We start from the raw sequence: 18876 nt of genomic DNA, 5'->3' as shown, positions 1-18876 counted from the left end.
ATCGAGACATCCCAGACCCTCTGTACAAATGAAATGTACAAGGGTCTGGTTAGGACCAGGCTAGTGAATGCCATGTCAAAAACATGAGTTAAAGACAACGTCATATCCACATTTGAGTAGTAGTATACGTCATATCCGTATTTTGTATCTGGCGGTGTCCTAAGAACCGCAACTACTGAACACAAACAGTTGTGTGGTAAAGGTAATGGCGACGTGCCAAGTCAAGTTCTAAAGTTCAAGACTGCCCATATACCACGGAGTTTGAGTAGTTGCCTCTATGTGTGATCAACGTTATGGCGCAGTACACTCGCATTTCGGGATCAGTTGCACTGATCACTCTTCAGAACCCTCCTGTCAACGCACTCGGGTAAGAACTACTAACATGCAATATGCATGCAGGACAAACTGACTATGCATGCAGCGCAATTCTCTGATTTGCTCAACTTAACAATTTGCAATATACTCGGCACCTACAGGACGATAGGTCATTTAAAACCTTGTTTTCATTTAAAAAACATTTTTGTACAGACAGTGATGTGAAATGTGTGTAGCTATGTATTACACAAAGCCATATGAGCAGATCAAGGACAGTAGTCGTATTAATCAACGAACTGTTGTCCATCACAGTGCAGTGGTTAGACACGGCATCGTGAACACAGTAAAGAGAGCTTTAAAAGACTCCAAAGTCAACGCTGTGGTCATCTGCGGACAGAATGGAAGTTTCTGTGGTGGTAAGCTATTTTATTTGTATTCCAAAAATCTGAATAGTCTTTCTGTAGTTGCGGTGTTAAAAAAAATATCCTGGATGATTTAACACCTTTGCATTGTCTTCTGCCTAATAGGTGCGGATATCAGGGAGTTTGCTGGGCCAATGTCAGGACCCCCTCTGGTGCCTATGATCCATGCCATAGAGGCCGCACAGAAGCCAGTTGTGGCCGCCATCGAGGGGATAGCACTGGGGGGCGGTCTGGAGCTGGCCCTGGGCTGTCACTACCGGATTGCACATTCGAAGGTTGGTTACATGGTTCTCTTGGGTCGATGTCTGACTGACTGGAACCAGAGATGGATCTTGCAATAATAAACTGCAGAGACTTCTATAATAACAAGCAAAGGTCATTAAAGAGGAGCACAGCCCTGTTCTATCAGGACACTTACGTGTGTGTGTGAACTACACGTGCGTCCATGCATACTTTCTGTGTGTTCCAGGCCCGTCTTGGCCTTCCTGAGGTGACTTTAGGCCTGCTCCCAGCTGCAGGAGGCAGTCAGCGTCTGCCCAGACTGATAGGTGTCCCTGCAGCTCTGGACCTCATTACAACAGGTAACACGGGGGTCATATAAATTAATCATTGATTGGTTGAGGTATTAGAACAGACACATTTTCATGGGTTATTCAATATGTCCAACAGGGGGCATACTTTTCTCAGTTTTGTTTCTTGAGTGAATCGAATGTGGAATCAGACTTACAGTTTTATGCAAATGTTTCGGCACCCCTGGTCAAATTCTATTACCGTGTGTCGAAGATGAACTGTTCTCCATAGGCAAAGTTAAACATGAAACATAACACTTTAAGCAAGATTTATTTTTGATCTTTTTCTACAATTTGAAAAAAGTGAAAGAAAAAAAGAAAGGAGCACCATGCAAACGTTTGTGCACACCAAGAGATTTGAGCTCGCAGATAACTTTTACCAAGGTCTCAGATCTTAATTAGCTTGTTAGGGCTATGACTTGTTCACTATCATCAATAGGAAAGGCAAGGTGATGCAAATGTAAATGCTTTACAGTGTTTCCCACACATAGACTAATTTGTGGTGGTGCGCCACAGAATCAACACCGGCCGCCACACATTGCGTTTTGTAAAACATTTTTTTTATCGCTATTTAGGGTAAAACACGCAGCGTATTCGTTCAGCTGCATTTCCTTTCCCCTGCTCTCCCTCCGTCTCTCTGTCACTCATGCGTCTTTCCCACATATGCACACAGTCACAACGTCAGCACACGTTAGCAACAATGCATACATATGCCGTTCTAGTAAGACCGACAGCTATATCAGCGAGCCTTCAGCATTAGTGCCGTAGCTAAAAGTCGAGGAAAGTTGAGGCTACTTTTCGCTAGGTACCTTACTCACATTTACATTTAGTCATTTAGCAGACGCTCTTATCCAGAGCGACTTACAGTACTCGAAGTTTCCCCTTCGTTCTTTTGGTGAAAAGTCTCAGGAGCCCCCCCCCCCCCCCCCCCCCCGGTCTGACAATCCCCACCCCTCCCCGCCACAATTAGATTTCTAATCTGTGGGAAACACTGCTTTATAAATTCTCCTCAGACCTTGTATCAACAATCAGCATGGGCTCCTCGAAGCAGCTGCCTAGCACTCTGAAAATGAAAATAATTGAGGCTCACAAAGCAGGAGAAGGCTATAAGAAGATAGCAAAGCATTTTGAGGTAGCCATTTCCTCAGTTTGTAATGTAATTAAGAAATGGCAGTTAACGGGAATGGTGGAGGACAAGTTGAGTTCTGGAAGACCAGGAAAACTTTCAGTGAAAACTGCTTGTAGTATTGTATCAAAAACCCAGTTTCACATTTACCAGACTCACATTTAACAGGGTTGTGGTGCACTGTTCTACTATTCAGCGACACCTGCACAAATATGACTGTCATGGAAGAGTCATCAGAAGAAAAGCTTTCCTGTGTCCTCACTAGGGTTGTGTATGGTTTAAAAACAATGTATTCCTATTCTAGTTTTCGAATCCGGTTCTTATCAAATCTTGGTTCAAATTCCCATAATCTTTTGGAGAGAAAAATATTAGAATATTATGTTCTGTTAGCACTGATTCTGATGTGCAAATAGGCACAGAAGAATGTCTATTGATATTTCTGTGAAAAACTAAATGTTGCTCTTTTCTGTATGTATTCAACATTTGTAGGCCTATTATCTTATCTTGTACTATACATACACTATACTTACCGTCCGACTGTGCTGCTATCAACTACCTCAAAAAATTGCACTTGAACAGACGTGTGATAAGAACTACCTAAAATGACAGAAACCATCTTTGTAAAGAAATTATTAGATGTGCACTTAGATTGTTTTGCTCATGTCCTCATCCGCTAACATGTAGGGGGTGAGATTTATGACTTGTACTGCAGCCAGCCCCCTGACAATTTAAGACAGTCTAAGGCTAAGTCTAGTCTTAAAACTAGTTTATGCAACTGGCCCAATCCTCAACATCCATCCATTCATTTCTATTCTATAAGCTCTCAGACAAATTCATTTGAGCAATTTTGCTTTTTTTTTTCCCACTCCATTTTTGTTTCATTTTGTCGGTATATCATGTAATGAAGAAGCAGTAAGCTATAATCTTTTGGGCTTTAGCCTATATTTGAGCTGCAAAGTCAACCAATCAGTAGCCATGTGAAAGGCTCAACCGGGGGAGTACAAGTGACAGTGGGGAAGAAACCTCTTGCTAATTTATCTACAGAGAAATACCACCACGGGTCATAGTACCCTTTGTTATAAAGTTAGGAACTGAAATGAGGAATCAAAATGCGCCTGTCTTATTGACTCCACGGTTCTTGGAAATTTGGAACTGGTTCTAAAATGGAACCGGCTCTCGATACCCAACCCTAGTCTTCACCACAAAATTCCTCAGAAGGAACATCTAAACAAGCCTAATGCATTTTGAAAACAAGTCTTGTGCAAGTTTGTTGGCCGCAATGAGAAAAGGTCTGTGTGGAGAAAAAAGGGTGCAGAATTTCATGAAAAAAAAACACCTCTCCAACTGTTAAGCACGGGGGTGGATCGATCATGGTTTGGGCTTGTGTAGCAGCCAGAGGCAGGGGGGGAACATTTCACAGGTAGAGGGAAGAATGGATTCAATTAAATTCAAGCAAATGCTGAAAGCAAACATCACACCGTCTGTCAAAAAGCTGAAGATGAGAAGATGGCTTCTGCAACAGGATAATGATCCTAAACACACCTCAAAATCGACAATGGACTACCTCAAGAGGTGCAAGCTGAAGGTTTTGCCATGGCCCTCACAGTCCCCCTATCTAAACATTATCAAAAATCTGTGGATAGACCTCAAAAGAGCAGTGCATGCCAGATGGCCCAAGAACCTCACAGAACTAGAAGCCCTTTGCAAGGAAAAATGGATGACAATCCCCCAAACAAGTATTAAAAGACTCTTAGCTGGCTACATAAAACATTAACAAGCTGTGATACTTGCCCAAGGAGGTGTTATTAAGTATTGACCATGCCCAAACTTTTGCTTCAGGCCTTTTTCCCTTTTTGTTATTACAAAAACTGTATAAAATGAAATAAAAAAGTAATCTTGCTTAAAATATTTGAGAAATGTTTAATCTTTAACTTGATGCATTTTGGAAATCAGGTAATCTTTTACCCGCTTAGCTATTCACAGTAACATACTAGGGGTGCCCAAACCTTAGCATAAAACTGTATAAATAGTGTTTTTATTGAATAATTAATTTAATACTGTGTCTACAAGGAGCTACTCCAGTCACATTCCGACTTATTCTGTTGTTGTAATTGTTCTCCACAGGACGTCACGTGTCGGCTGCAGAAGCTCTGAAGCTGGGGATTGTGGATCAGGTCACTGAGCAGAACGCCAGAGATCTGGCAGTGGAGTTTGCACTGTGTGTTTCAGGTATGAGATATCCCCAGGTGGTTGTTGGCCATATAGTATACAGTACAAACACACACATGTGCATACTCATACACACACACACACACAGCTCCAGAGAGGGGCACTTCCTGTTGGCATGTAGCTGGAGTCAGTCGGTATGGGAGATCAAGGCAGCAGTGTTAGCTAGGTCTTCTGGAACAGAGCCGATATGAATGTTTTATACCCACTGTCAGATGTGTTCGCATGTCATCAGTGCATTTGATGTATTATTCAAAAAGGCGAAAGGGACAAACATTGTTAGAATATTAATCATGTCATCTTACCATGCATACAATCAGATTAGTAAGACTGGGCCGGGTGCTCCAGTATCTGTCCACCCAGGACTTGTATGGCTAGGAAGACTTGTCTCTGTCTAATTACCCACTGCAGGTCATAACAAGGCGAAGCATATTTACATAATGATAAAAATAATATGAGTGGCCAGGGGACTATTGCTGTCTCAAAACACAGTGTGGATTGGAGAAGGCTTAATTGCTGAACAAATAAACATTGGCAGCTTCTGTATTGGCCTGTCCTGCATTAGTTTCTTCTTGGAGGGCGGCCATTTCAAGTCTCTGCTGGTCCTTCTGTGGGGTCGGTTGGGAAGCCACTGTATTGTTGCAGCATGTAACTGCAGACTTCACTCTCTCCTGGTGTCATGAATTAAAGAGGCTGCCACCCTTCACAGAACATGAGTTTCCATGGCCACAGTGCAGCACAGCCTTAAGGGAGCATGTGTCATCACCAGTATGATTGCCTGAAGGAAGCAGGCTTTGTAAAAGCCACTTTGATTCTCTGCAGGCAGAAATACCTGTGTCTACATGACATTACCTAGTGAAGGCGTAATAGATAATACCCAATTGCTTTGAAAGTACCGAGTCAATGAAAGGAATAGTTAAGACAAGTTCAAGACAAGATCTATGTATTTATTACACACATGTGAGGTGCAGGTGTCTGTTACATTCAAGTCTCACAGAAGACTGAACAATGAATACAGGAAATCAAGGGAGTATATGGTATCACAAAATGGGAGGATACAAGATGATTAGCACAGCCTTTGCAGGCACAGAAAAAGAACTGTGTGCCAGATAGCTTTTGTTTAGGTCTATTGATAGGGCTCCTAGAAATGGCCTTGTCGCTCCTTCTGTTTTCCTCATTCAAAAATGCATTGGCATTATACACTTTGGAAATATTCTGAATTCTGACCCATCAGTGACACAGGCCTTTCCTAGTCGAATCTTACAAAGAACTAACTTATGGCTATGTAGGCATAGCATAATGACAGCATAATGACAGTTTATCAATGATACAAGAAACATAGTTAATAGATAGGTTATGTGCTCATGAGCTTAATATTGCAAGGTATAGACCAATTATCACCCTACGTCACACAACTTTCAAGCAGGCTCAACTGCGCATGTGGGTTGCAAAAGACGAACTTCTCCCCGTTCTATTACTCTTGGAGTGTCGTTCAGGTCATCATATATCTCTGGCCACTGGATTGCAGGGCTTGATATTAACTTTTTGAGGCTCTTGGCCTTTGGACAAATACATTTACGTTCACTTGTCTATGCACAAAAGTCTTAAATTCCCTTAAATAGCCTGTCCAAGTGATCGGGCAAAACTAGCCTGGCTAACGGAGGTCGCTTTCTCAGGCAAAGGACGAATGAAACAGACAGGTTAAAGAAATCCGTGATTCTGGCTATCTTCACCAGACTCGTATCGACATTAGGCAGTCCTCCCTGACGTTTCTGGTAGGGATGGGACGTATGGCACTGACGCAACGATGCTTGTGTCGCAAAACCAATACGCAGTTTCGAAAAAGTGTTTTGGAGCTTGTATCAAATTACGAAACCACGTGACAGATGACGTTCAATGCTTCAAACGTCACGAACTGGTTCGAAGTTTTGCCGCTCTTCTGAACCAGAGCCATGGAAGGAACGAAGCCACCGCTTCTTGTTAAAGACAAATCTCACATTGTCAGAGAAGCAGCACCAGGCATCGCTAGAGTTTCTTCCATCAGTCATTATTATTCAGCCAAATCCGTATAGTAATAATTATAAATCCGTGCATTTGTGTTGTGTTATTTTGTTGAAATGAAACGTAACATGATAGGACTAGGTAGGTCTATACAGTGCCCAGAAAACAAATGTTGATGATTCGTCAACATTGTCAACAGTAATAATAATTTGTAAAAATAAAGTTCCCCCAGTTCACAATAGACCTACATATCACAAATGTTAAGAAAAAATCTGTGTTATCTAGTTTAATTGATTTAAAGACCATATCGTATAAAGTCCGTCCACCCGCAACAAAAAGTAATGATTTCTTCGGTGGTGTAGTTGGTTAAAGCATTGTACGCCAACATTGATAATGCGAATCTGGAATCCTGAGTTCGCGCCCCAATGCAAGGACTCTCGTACGACGTTCTTTAACTTTTACTGTGAGAAAATGACATAATTCTAAAGGCCTACGGATGTATCACAACATTTTAATGTGTGAGAGCTAATATCAGATCAAAATGAACACATGTAGCCTTAATTACATATTGAATAACGTAGGGTAGTCTACCGTCGGAGACAACCACTACGCCTCATTCAGCCAGTTTAAGCGGCTGCTAGATGACGCTGTTCATTTTCAATGCGCCGATAGTTCGGCTCTTTGGGCCTGCACAATCCGGAAGAAACCACCAAAGCTTCACAAGGCATCGTTCGCCCATCCCTAGTTTCTGGTGTAGAATGGAGTGAAATACAACATTGTGCACACTACCAGTGAGCGAGTCTGACTGAGGCTAACGTCAAAACAGCGTAACTGGGATGTAGTCTCACCATAGATTAATATAGACAACTTTACGCGCTAAAACTAGGGGGCTGCCATAACTCTACAAACATGCAATTCATTTCCGCCGGAAGTGGTTTTCACAGCGTCTGCCGGTGTAAACACAGCGATTTGTCTATGCTAGCTTGGGATCACGGTTCTACTACTTTGACATACTTGTCCTTTGATATTTACTACTGGATAAGTTGCCAACGTTGTGGCATGTACTTGTGGATAACGTCGTCGCCATACTTCTAAGTACATTTAGAGTAGATTTATAGTTATAAAGCTTTTGCCAGTCCATTATTTTGTAGCTTTTAACATGGAACAAAGGAAATGTCAGAAGATGACTTTTAGTCGGTGATTCATTAGAACATTTGTTGTCTAGCTCTTCAATCTCTCAGCAAAATGTAGGCTAATTATTTGGCTAAAGGATGCCACACGTTTCAGACAGAAGTTGTTCAATAAATTCGTAGCCCGACATTAAAACCATTTATGGTCGGTTGACTGATCGCGTTGTTGTACCCAATCAAAGGAATAAAGACACAGGAACATCATGAACATTCAAATGGTCTTGACAGTTGTCCTGGCAAAACATGTAGCATAATGTTCTTTATTTATTGCCAGGACACGGTACAAGTAGGCTAGCCTAGGCATACGTAAAATTGAAAGCTAACGCTAATTAGTTTGGAATTTCTAGGCTATACTTGATGTTACATGTTGATGTTCAGCCTATTCAATTCAACAACTTCAGAAGGACAAGACAGGCAGTACACTGTTATCCTTATTTATGTGGCAATTGTCACTGCCTGAAGAGAAGTGCCAACGTATCTCTTCCTATGAACCCGGTTATGACTGCTTTAAACAAGCACGTTGGCTACACACCTCATGCCGGGCTTATATAGATGTGTGTATTGGCACTTTGAAAGGTTTGAATTATTATATCCACATATCAATGTATAATTATTAAATCCACTGCAACAATAGGACAAAGGAACACCAACAAAATGTGAATATCCTACAAACAATACTGTAGTATAGCCTAACAGTAACAGGCTAGAGGCGATTCTAGAGGCGATTCTAGGTTTTAAAACTGGTCGTAGCACTCTATCCAACCACTCGTTCAGGTGCTTTCTCGAGTGTTTGCAACCAACTACCGCACACGTTGTTCCCGAACCACTTTTCTTCATGTTGTAAATGTTATATCCTCTTTGTCACTGCGATATCAGTGCTTTGTCGGCACAACGGATCTAGCTAGCAAAACAAACCCAGCCCGCCAGAGCGGAAGTGGATTGCATACAGGGGAGCAGTTCAGGAAGTAGAGCGGAAACGGCTCATGAACTTGTCTATAACTAGGGACAGCTACTTCTGTCTTCCAAGATGGCGTCGCCATTCATTTCTATGAAAAGTGCTCAGTGGCGCAGTGAGGCAAGCGAGAGCGCTAAATGGACCGCGCCATCTTTCCAGACCGACTCGTCCGGTCTTGCGCAGAAGCTTATTCCTAGTTCCGAAACTCGTGCATGCTTGCAACTAGCTGTACACGTCATACTTTGCGACAACCACTCGCGAGCTTGTGAGCTGGAGCTAAGGCATAGCAGAAAACTGTCAGAATGTGGTACAAGCCCGATCAAGAAGCAGATGCATGTAAACGTTACGAAGATCAATACCATTAGTACTGTAGTATTATACGTGCAGGGCCTATACGTTGTTCTTTTTGCTTCGTGTTTATAGTTTGACTGCTGTATTGTGTTGGATAAATAAACTGTAAACTTATATATCTGGCTCTGTCGTTGCTCTAGCTTTGCAAAGCAAGCTAAATTAAGCCTGTATAGTATGGAGGATTATAGGGGCCAAAACTAAATAAATAAATACTTGGATAAATAAATAATTATATAACACAAAGCTTAAATAAATGACACAAAATATATAAATGTTACATGTATTTGTGTGTATATATATATATATATGTTTACGTTTTCATGTGTTTACATTTATTCATTTATACTTACATTTATTCATTTATACTTACATTTATTTATTTATACTTACATTTATTTATTTATACTTACATTTATGTATTTATACTTACATTTATCCACGGTGAAACTTCCTGCATCAAAATAAATCTGTCGTCCCCCCGTCACCAAGTCAGGGGGTGGGTCAAAGCCTCTGATTGGTGAATGAACAGTATTACACACCAGGCAGGCTCAACGAGTCGATCAAGCTCTCTTCAAGCTAGAGGGATCCTCTATCGCCTCACTCTACAGCTGCTAGGGGTGTGCGACACTGCACGATGTGGTATAGATCCGATACCAAGGAGTAAATACAGGGCCAGTATTGCCAATACCGATACTTTGGGCTTAGAAAAGCAGTGGAGGGGCAAAGTGAGTTTGAGCGAAGTTAGACGGTGTTTGCACAACCACTATGATGTAAAGGGAGTTGTGTACTCAGTGTGGAATTAAACTTAAGTATCGATCTTATCACGCTATCAATCAGGCTATTGATACCAACGTTGGTATCGATAGTTGCCGGGTTTCCCAACCCGGCCACTGTCGGTCTTAAGATCGATATGCCCACCCCTATGCTGTATCATCTCGCTGAGGATCGTGAACACATTTTCATTGATGTCTGTGTCAGTTAGGGCCAATATCATTCCTATAATTTCAGCGAAGCTCTCAATATGATGTAAAAAAAAAAGTGAACTGGCAGGTGCCTCCATCCTTTCAGCTTCCGCCAACATTTCAACAACTGTAGCATTCAATATTTCATTCATTGAATCCGCACAAGGTGCTGCCACCTTGGAATAGTCAAAAGCAGTCGATTCAAGTTGAACCACTAATCAGAGGCTTTGACCCGCCCCCTGACTTTGTGACGGGGGGACGACAGATTTATTTTGCTGCAGGAAGTTTCACCGTGGATAAATGTAAGTATAAATACATAAATGTAAGTATAAATAAATAAATGTAAGTATAAATGAATAAATGTAAGTATAAATGAATAAATGTAAACACATGAAAACGTAAACATATATATATATATATATATATTACACACAAATACATGTAACATTTATATATTTTGTGTCATTTATTTAAGCTTTGTGTTATATAATTATTTATTTATCCAAGTATTTATTATTTAGTTTTGGCCCCTATAATCCTCCATAGTATAGCCTACCTATGTTACTATTATAATGATGATGAGTGTTGTTTACTATTACTAGCTTATTGTTAATGCCATCGTTGTAGTGTTGACAAAGTTAACAATATAACGACCATATTGTGGCTATCAGACATATTATCCATATTCGTCTTTGCTCCAGAATAACATGTCAACAATCAATAATGACGCCGTAACATGCCACGATATTACAACTAATTATATGATGCTATAATTACGTTTGTCATGCCGTGAGCTTAATAATTTGTTCATTACGAAATGGTTAAATCTGCTTTAAAATAACGGACATAAACTCTACAAGCAAACGTCATGTATGTGTGCAACCATTTGCAAAACGTGCTACAATAAAGGCAGGCAACTGTAGATTATCAAGCCCTTTCTCCTTGTTCTCATTCAGCTCAGGTAAATCAGCGATTTGCTGATGTTCCCTTTTGTGCGCGTCCCCTGTTCGTATCCGCGAACACGTTTCCAGGCAACTTTTCTTGACGTAAGCAAAAAAATGGGCTGCTAGTTTACCCATTTCGGATTGGTTTCAAACTTAGCAAAAATCAGGAAAAATTATTCTATGAAAAAGCTAGTATTATGAGCCAGGTTCGAGAATCGAACAAAAATTATTGGGGAAGATAGTTTTAGATATGTTGACTGGAGTTACTAGAATAAAAACGACCGGACGAGTCGGGTAGAAAATCGGAAATGCAATACCACCTACATCCACCGGGGCTGTTGCCTCAAGCCGAGAGGCGAGGGGTGGGGGCTTGAGTCTCACTCAGATTGCCAGTTTAAACAAATCAGAAAAATAATCGGACCAGCTGACTATAAAAGCAGAATTCCCATATCTCTTGAAAGCTGCCCTGCTCGACTTTTTAAATGTAGAATTGACTGTAAAAGTATGAACTTTGTGACATGACGTGAAGACATGGTTTCCGCTCGACTATGCGGTCTGTACCAGGCGACATTCTCACTCAAATTTCAAGACTTTCGTGACCCAAATCAAAATTCTGATGCGACAGATCATTGGGTAATCGCTTTCTCTCCTAAAGGCATGTCCTCCTCGACGCTTTTGGTCTTTTTAAATCTAACTATTTGTATTATCTGTGTGGTCCTTTTGCCAATTAAAATGCTATCCTTTCCCGGTTTTCTGCAGCCACAGTGCGCGCGCATCCCGATTGTTTACAAACAAATAATTGGTCTATAGATCAAACATTATATTCAGAAAATTTCAAACGGTATAGAAGTAATAAACTAATCATTATCTTTAATTGTTGTTAACTGATCAATGGTTTAAGGACATACCTCACTAGGAACAAGTAGCTGTAGGTTTTAGAAAGATTGCCAGAACTGGGAATCCCTGTCCAGGAGATTCTTCTCAAATCAAACTTAATTTGTGTTAATTTGTCCCTTTTTACAAGCAATGTCATAGACGGTTTAACAGATGCCCCAAAAAACTCCACCCAAAGCCTGCCCTGCTCACTGAACAGATTTTGAGCATTGTCATACATTTCCTATCTTCTCTCCTATATAATCCCAAAGCGACAGATATGTATCTAGATAATGAAACAAGTGTCAGAGTGAAATGTTATTTGCTCAGTTAATTATGATTCACCTAAATGGTTATGAGTCACTCTGGATCTAAGTAAGAAAATTAAGAATTATTGCTCGATATGGGCTGCTTCAAGAGTCAAATTTTAGCTCTCTGCCAAAAATCTGACTTGAGTGGGTGGAGAAGGTGTCTTCTGAAGAGGAGCAACAAAGAATGTGAGAAAGATCTGTGGATTCAAGATAAATAGTCAGGGGCATTGAAACAAAGAGAAGAAAGTCTGTTGAAGATGTACAGGGCTTTGACTGAAACGCCACACAGGCATGTTCATTAGCACCAGCAAAGAGTCAGAATGGGTTTTTACTGTCACAGCAGCACACACACACCACAAACACTCATACCACTAAATGTTGCTTCTTCCTGTGTAAGAGATTAACTTTTTCACCAGTAGTTGCAACATCTGCCTCGTACATCTGTCCAGAAAAGCAGACCACCCCTCAGCCTGTACTACAAATACACTCTCACATTTGTGCCATTTACAGATTAACTGGAGCAGCAATACCGCCCTAAAGTACTAAAGTACACACGAGTCGCACTGCATTAAAACAACTGTTTAGTGAGACACAGTTGGAAGTGATGTTCTGAATGCTGTATCAAGTTGTGGGAGTGAGTGTGTTTGCCTCATAAATGGAATTCACACCTTAAAATGATGGATTCCCCAATAATGGTGCTATCCCTTTAAGTGCAGCCATGGTGACCCAGTTTCTGGCCCAGACCCAGAGAAGACTGTAATTCAATAAAGCCGCAGAGAGATCCCACCACTGTCCCATGTAATCATGTCACTGCAGACAGAAAGAGGTATTAAGAGGCTTTTAACAAGATTTTGCCTCAATCCCCCTTTCTCAATGCTCCATGGTTTGAATTAGAACTGAGGACAGGTGTGTGAATGTGTGTTTTGGACGAGCCCAATACCAAATCGGTATATTAAAAAAAAGTGTTTTCACACGCCCACATTATGTACCACACTTCCACACCAGTAACAGACTGAAGCAGGTCGCTCTATCACACTAAACCTCTGTCTTCCCTCCTATAAGGTGCTGCATCCTTTGTGTTTTACTCCACGCTGTGTTGTTTTTTTAGGGAAGCCTCTGGGTGACCGTCGACTGAGCATGAGACCCTGCCCGCCCCTCCCCGATGCGGATGAGTTCTTTGAGGGGGCAATGGCGAGGGTTCGCCAGCGCGCACGTGGGGCCATGGCGCCGGTGGCATGCGTCCAGGCAGTGCGGGCCGCTGCCACCCTGCCCTACGACCGGGGCATGGAGAGGGAGGGGGAGCTGATGGCCACCCTCTTCAACTCAGGGCAGGCTCGCGCTCTGCAGTACTGCTTCTTTGCCCAAAGGGTTGTTGGGAAATGGAGTCTGCCCAGCGGAGCGCGCTGGGACAACAGCAAGGCCAGGCTGGTCTGCAAAGCAGCTGTCATCGGTGAGAGGGTTTGTCTTAAAAGCCACAAAAAATGTCTACTCCCAAACACACTGAGGTCTGCTTCCATTACTCCCCAATACACTGAGGTATACCTCTATTACTCTCCAACACAGCTGTGCCCAAGGCCTGCTGCCGCCTTACAGGGCTTTCATATCTACTTCTCAACATTACGTTATTTTATTGTATATCTCCACAGTCTTATAAACAGTATTGTCCCTGTGAAAAATTTAAAATGCTGACAGAATGTGTAACGGTGTGCGAATAGAGTACAGTGTATTCACAGTGCTTCACTTTTTTCACAGTTTGTTATGTTACAGTCTTATTCCAAAACTGATTAAATTAGTTGGTCAAAAATACCAAATTGTTTTTTTCATAGTTTTTATAGATTACATTTATAGATGGCAAAAATGAACAATGAAAATGTAACATAAAATGTTGCTCAATACTTTGTTTGGGCACCTTTGGCAGCAATTACAGCCTCAAGTCTTTTTGAGTTTGATGCTACAACTTTGGCACAACTATTTTTGGGAAGTTTCTCCCATTCTTCTTTGCAGGACTTTTCAAGCTCCATCAGGTTAAATGGAGATTGTCGGTGCGCAGCCATTTTCAGACTTCTCCAGAGATGTTCAATCAGGTTCATCAAGTCTGGGCTCTGGCTGGGCCACTCAAGGACATTCACAGATTTGTCCTGAAGCCACTCCACACTCCTATCTTGGCTGTGTGCTTAGGGTCATTGTCCTGTTGCAAGATGAACCTTTGCCCCAGTCTGAGGTCCAGAGTGCTGCCACCACCATGCTTTACTGTAGGGATGATATTGGCAAGGTGATGAGCGTTACCTGGTTTCCTTCAGGCCAAAAAGTTCAGTCTTTCTTTCATCAGACCAGAGAATTTTGTTTCTCATACAATCCAGTCTTGGAGGTCTACAGAAGTTTGAGGGAAAAAAATAATTTAATAAATTTTGGAAGACGGCTGTAACATAACAGCATGTGGATAAAGGAAAGTGCTGTGAATACTTTCCGGATGCACTGAATGTGTTTGGGTGGGTTGGAGGGGTGGACGTGAATTAAAACACCTGCTCTCGGGCATACATGCATGCTCTGGTAGACTTTGGCAGCTGTTGGTGCCAGTCTGCATGCCTAGACAGATGTGTGTGTGTGTGTGTTTGTTGGCGCGATTACTGATTCTGTTGGAGGAGCTACAGTCCCTGCTCTCGGCAGGGAGGGGGAGTCTTGATCTGAGGACCTAAGCTGCTCATGCATTAAAGGGGCGATTGACTGGGTCTTTTGGGTATTTCACACTGTTCCTTAAGGTCTCCGAATAGGGTATGTAACATTGGTTGGGTTGAAAATGGCCCGGGTGCTGTTCTATGCCCCCTGATAAATCATCTGAAATGTTCCCGGAAAAAAACACTAGCTTTTCTCCTTTTATGGTATGCTCATTAATATTTAGATAAGCTGCGCGCTGATTGGTTGGTTTTCAACGAGTGAAGCTGGGGAGCAAAAATGCAACACGGCCAACAGCAGCACTCGCTGAAACTCCGAAGTTGGAGACTTGAAATAAAAACGCGCAAATAAATCTATTGTGTCTACACAACACTGTTTTTAACAGATTGACTACATATTATTTGAAGTGATAACATTACTTGTTTCCACTTCTGTTGTTGAATCAAACTGGATTGACTTAGGTGGGTAGAATGTTAGGCTACAGCTTAGCAACCAAACCATATCGTGATTCAACTTGGCTTCAGTTAGCTAGCTCTAGATATCTATATATAACCTGACAAAGATCTGCACAAACATGCATCGTGAATTGTAGATTTACATAACACGGGTTATTTATTTGAATGAAACACAGTCAGGAACATGAAACAACGTTAGACCTATTGCCAATAAACTACGCTAAATTATCACAGGGGCTGTGTCTACTACCGCGCACTTTACGGAGTACACTGCAATACAGTGCACTGCAAAACAGTGCACTTATATATTCAGTGCACTTCGTCGCTGATAAGTGCTGTCTGAAATGGAACACTTGCGTTAAACACTTGGCGGAAGTGACGGACGCAAATATGCCCGCGACACCCGCAAAACCTGCCAAAATGAACGCGCTTCTCTACCACAAGTGGAAAAAGCTGCCGAAAGGGCTCCGCCTCTTCCCCTATATAGCCAAGATGGCGCCTGTTTAGGGCGAGTAGTGTCCATCGTTGTACACTGCTTTTTTGGACCGTTTGCGGTGCGCCATCTGGGTACTTTCAGTGCAGGGAATTCTGCTGGTTTTGTGAGTGAAGCGACCTAAGCACTGAAAGTCAGTGCTCGAAGTGCAACACAAGTACGCGGTAGTAGACACAGCCACATTCTACCTATGCTCTTGCGTTAGCGAGCTAAACTAGGGTAAACATGAGAAGTGGGGCTGTAATTCCTCTTGTAGTTCACTGTAGGTGCAGCATTCTGTCCTCTGCTGTCTGTAGCCCATGTTTGCCTAATGCTGTGCTGTGTTGCTCTGCAGGCCAGGGCACCATGGGGAGGGGCATCACCGTGGCCCTGGCGCAGGCCGGGGTTTCTGTGGTCGCTGTGGAAACGCAGGAGAAGCAGCTGATGGAGGCAAAGCAGGCAGTGACCACCATGTTGGAGCGTGCATCCAAGAGGAAGGGAGTCACTCCGCCCCTTGACCTCCTCCACTTCACCGCGGACCTCCGCGAGGTGGACGGTGCTGAGCTTGTGATTGAGGCGGTGTTTGAGGACCTGGCCCTGAAGGAGCAGGTGTTCCACCAGCTGTCAGCCGTGTGTCGGCCCGGCACCCTGCTCTGCACCAACACCTCCGGCCTGGACGTGGACCGCCTGGCTGGCTGCACCCGCAGCCCCGAGCTGGTGGTGGGAATGCACTTTTTTGCCCCGGCCCATGTGATGACGCTGCTGGAGGTGGTGTGTGGTCCTCGCTCCTCCCCTGAGGCTGTGGCCACCGCCATGCTGCTGGGCAGGAGGATGGGCAAGGTGAGTGTCGCCGTGGGCAACTGCCCTGGCTTTGTGGGAAACCGCATGCTGAAGCCCTACCTGGAACAAGCCAACTTCCTGTTGGAGGAAGGAGCCACGCCTGAGCAGGTGGACCAGGTACTGGAGGAGTTTGGATTGGCTATGGGGCCTTTCAAGATGTCAGACCTCTCTGGGCTGGATGTGGGCTGGAGGGTCAGGAAGGAAGATGGGCTGACGGGACCCGGCGTGGACCCAAGCCAACCAATGAGAGTGCGTCGGGGCCGCAGGTACTGCCCCCTGCCAGACCTGGTGTGTGAGCAGGGCCGCCTGGGCCAGAAGACTGGTCGGGGCTGGTACCAGTACGATGGGCCCGGGGGACGAGAGGCCAGGCCAGACCCTTGGCTCCACAGCTTCCTGGAGGAGTACCGGACCCGACACGGCCTGACAGCACGCCTTGTAGACCGGGATGAGATCCTGGAGCGCTGCTTGTACGCACTTATCAACGAGGCCTTCCGCATCCTGGAGGACGGCATCGCCGCCGGGCCGGAGGACGTGGACGCCATCTACGTCCACGGCTACGGCTGGCCACGTCATCGGGGTGGGCCCATGTTCTACGCAGCCATGGTGGGGCTGGGCAGGGTGCTGGAGAAGCTGGAGCAACACTACCGGGCCCTGCCAGACGTGCCGTACCTGCAGCCTAGCATCCTGCTGAGGAGGCTGGTGGAGACAGGAAGCCCCCCTATGCAGAAATGGAGGGAGGTCATCCAGAATCCTCGCAGTCAACTCTGATCCACATCACACACTACCCAGCACACTGCCTTACTCTAGCCGTGCCTTAGAGACGCTATAAGATATCTAATGTAAAACTCTGTGATTGAGCTTATACCTGAATGAACTTTATAATAACCAAACTAGGTACTGTTGCTTGCTATATTTTTGATGTCAAAGAAAACTGTGATGAACAGATTTGTTGATTCAACTCTTTAGTTAATAATGTGACCTAATAAAAAAAAATGTTTACCCCATACATGTCTATAGGATGTCATAAACATTCCTATACCAGGCTACTCTACCTGGTGATATCCTGCTCATGACAGTAGGGGTTTGTGTGAGACCATTGACATTTCATCCACCCCTCTGTCCATCAACTGGACATTTATGCTGCATGTGCTGTCCATCCTGTTAGAGAGAGAGCTGTTAACCAAGCTTATGGCTATACTGTTGACTCAAATACAGTGTATAATTGGAGTAGTGGGAAGTAAGGGATATGAGTGAACAAAAGGATAGAAAAGGTTGAAGAGAGGAATAGAAAATGAGATGACGTGGAGGGCTAAAGAAACTGAGAGATTGTGGAGGGAGAGTGTGATAGAGGAGGTAAAGTAGAGAGGCAGTGCTTCTGCTAGTGCCTAACTCCTAATCAACCCCAAGCTCAAATCCCCACAGCACTCATATCTAATCAGACAAGATCCTTTTTTGCAATGTGGCCTATACTTCACCACTTTGGGCTGGGTGGTCCTATTTATACTCTAATCCAATCATTTTAGACCTTTAGGGTTGGGAGGGGTGGGGTCTTGATAAAATCTTGACTTCCTTTAAAAAAGTCACTGACAATAACTGAAAATAATTTGTATTTTAGTAAAAGAATGTATCCATACTTGTTTATTTAGGTCTGTGGATAACCATTAAGGCTATGCTTTATACTCCATTAACTGCATCAATGTACCTTGATGCACTCTCCAGTTGCTTCAACCATGCAGGGAATGTTGGACAGGCCACATGAACATTGCCACCTTGTGGCTTTCTCTCATGCTTTCTCATATTCTATCTATAGACAGCAGTGTTGATTTTTTTCCATGTTGTAGTAGACTTTCTTAAAGGCGAGACTATATGGCTATTAGCCCTTTTAAATAGGTCAATCTAAATAACAATGGCGTTGGGTATTAGGGTAATCACCGGCAGAAAAATATGGAATTGACTAATAGGAAGGATTTTAGGATTTTATTGAGGAGGCAATCATTTTTTACGCATTTGAGATTCATCGTATTTGGCACCATATGTGTCTGAACTCAAATAACCTCATGTCGTAATATGTTTATTATTTGTAGCTATACGGTTTGTGACTTAAAAACGCTATGTGAATTCGGCCTATGCTATTACCATAACCCCCATGTGGTGTCGAAGTTGGTGAAGGGTAAGGAAGGGAAGAGGGTGC

General features: G+C 43.2%; 1 protein-coding gene across 1 annotated transcript; it reads left to right on the top strand.

Moving 5' to 3' along the window:
- Positions 1-17592, top strand: ehhadh (enoyl-CoA, hydratase/3-hydroxyacyl CoA dehydrogenase). Its single transcript, XM_047047014.1, has 7 exons — positions 1-367; positions 628-731; positions 843-1012; positions 1207-1318; positions 4557-4661; positions 13354-13695; positions 16201-17592. Exons 1-7 carry the CDS (start codon positions 294-296, stop codon positions 17451-17453), a joined length of 2160 nt encoding a protein of 719 aa, XP_046902970.1. The 5' UTR covers positions 1-293; the 3' UTR covers positions 17454-17592.
- Positions 17593-18876: the final 1284 nt, after the last annotated feature.

The sequence above is a fragment of the Hypomesus transpacificus genome, chromosome 23 (genome assembly GCF_021917145.1).
Source record: "Hypomesus transpacificus isolate Combined female chromosome 23, fHypTra1, whole genome shotgun sequence".
In the NCBI taxonomy this organism is placed as follows: domain Eukaryota; kingdom Metazoa; phylum Chordata; class Actinopteri; order Osmeriformes; family Osmeridae; genus Hypomesus; species Hypomesus transpacificus.
Note: the sequence above shows the minus strand (reverse complement) of the source record. Positions and strands in the feature narration are given on the sequence as shown.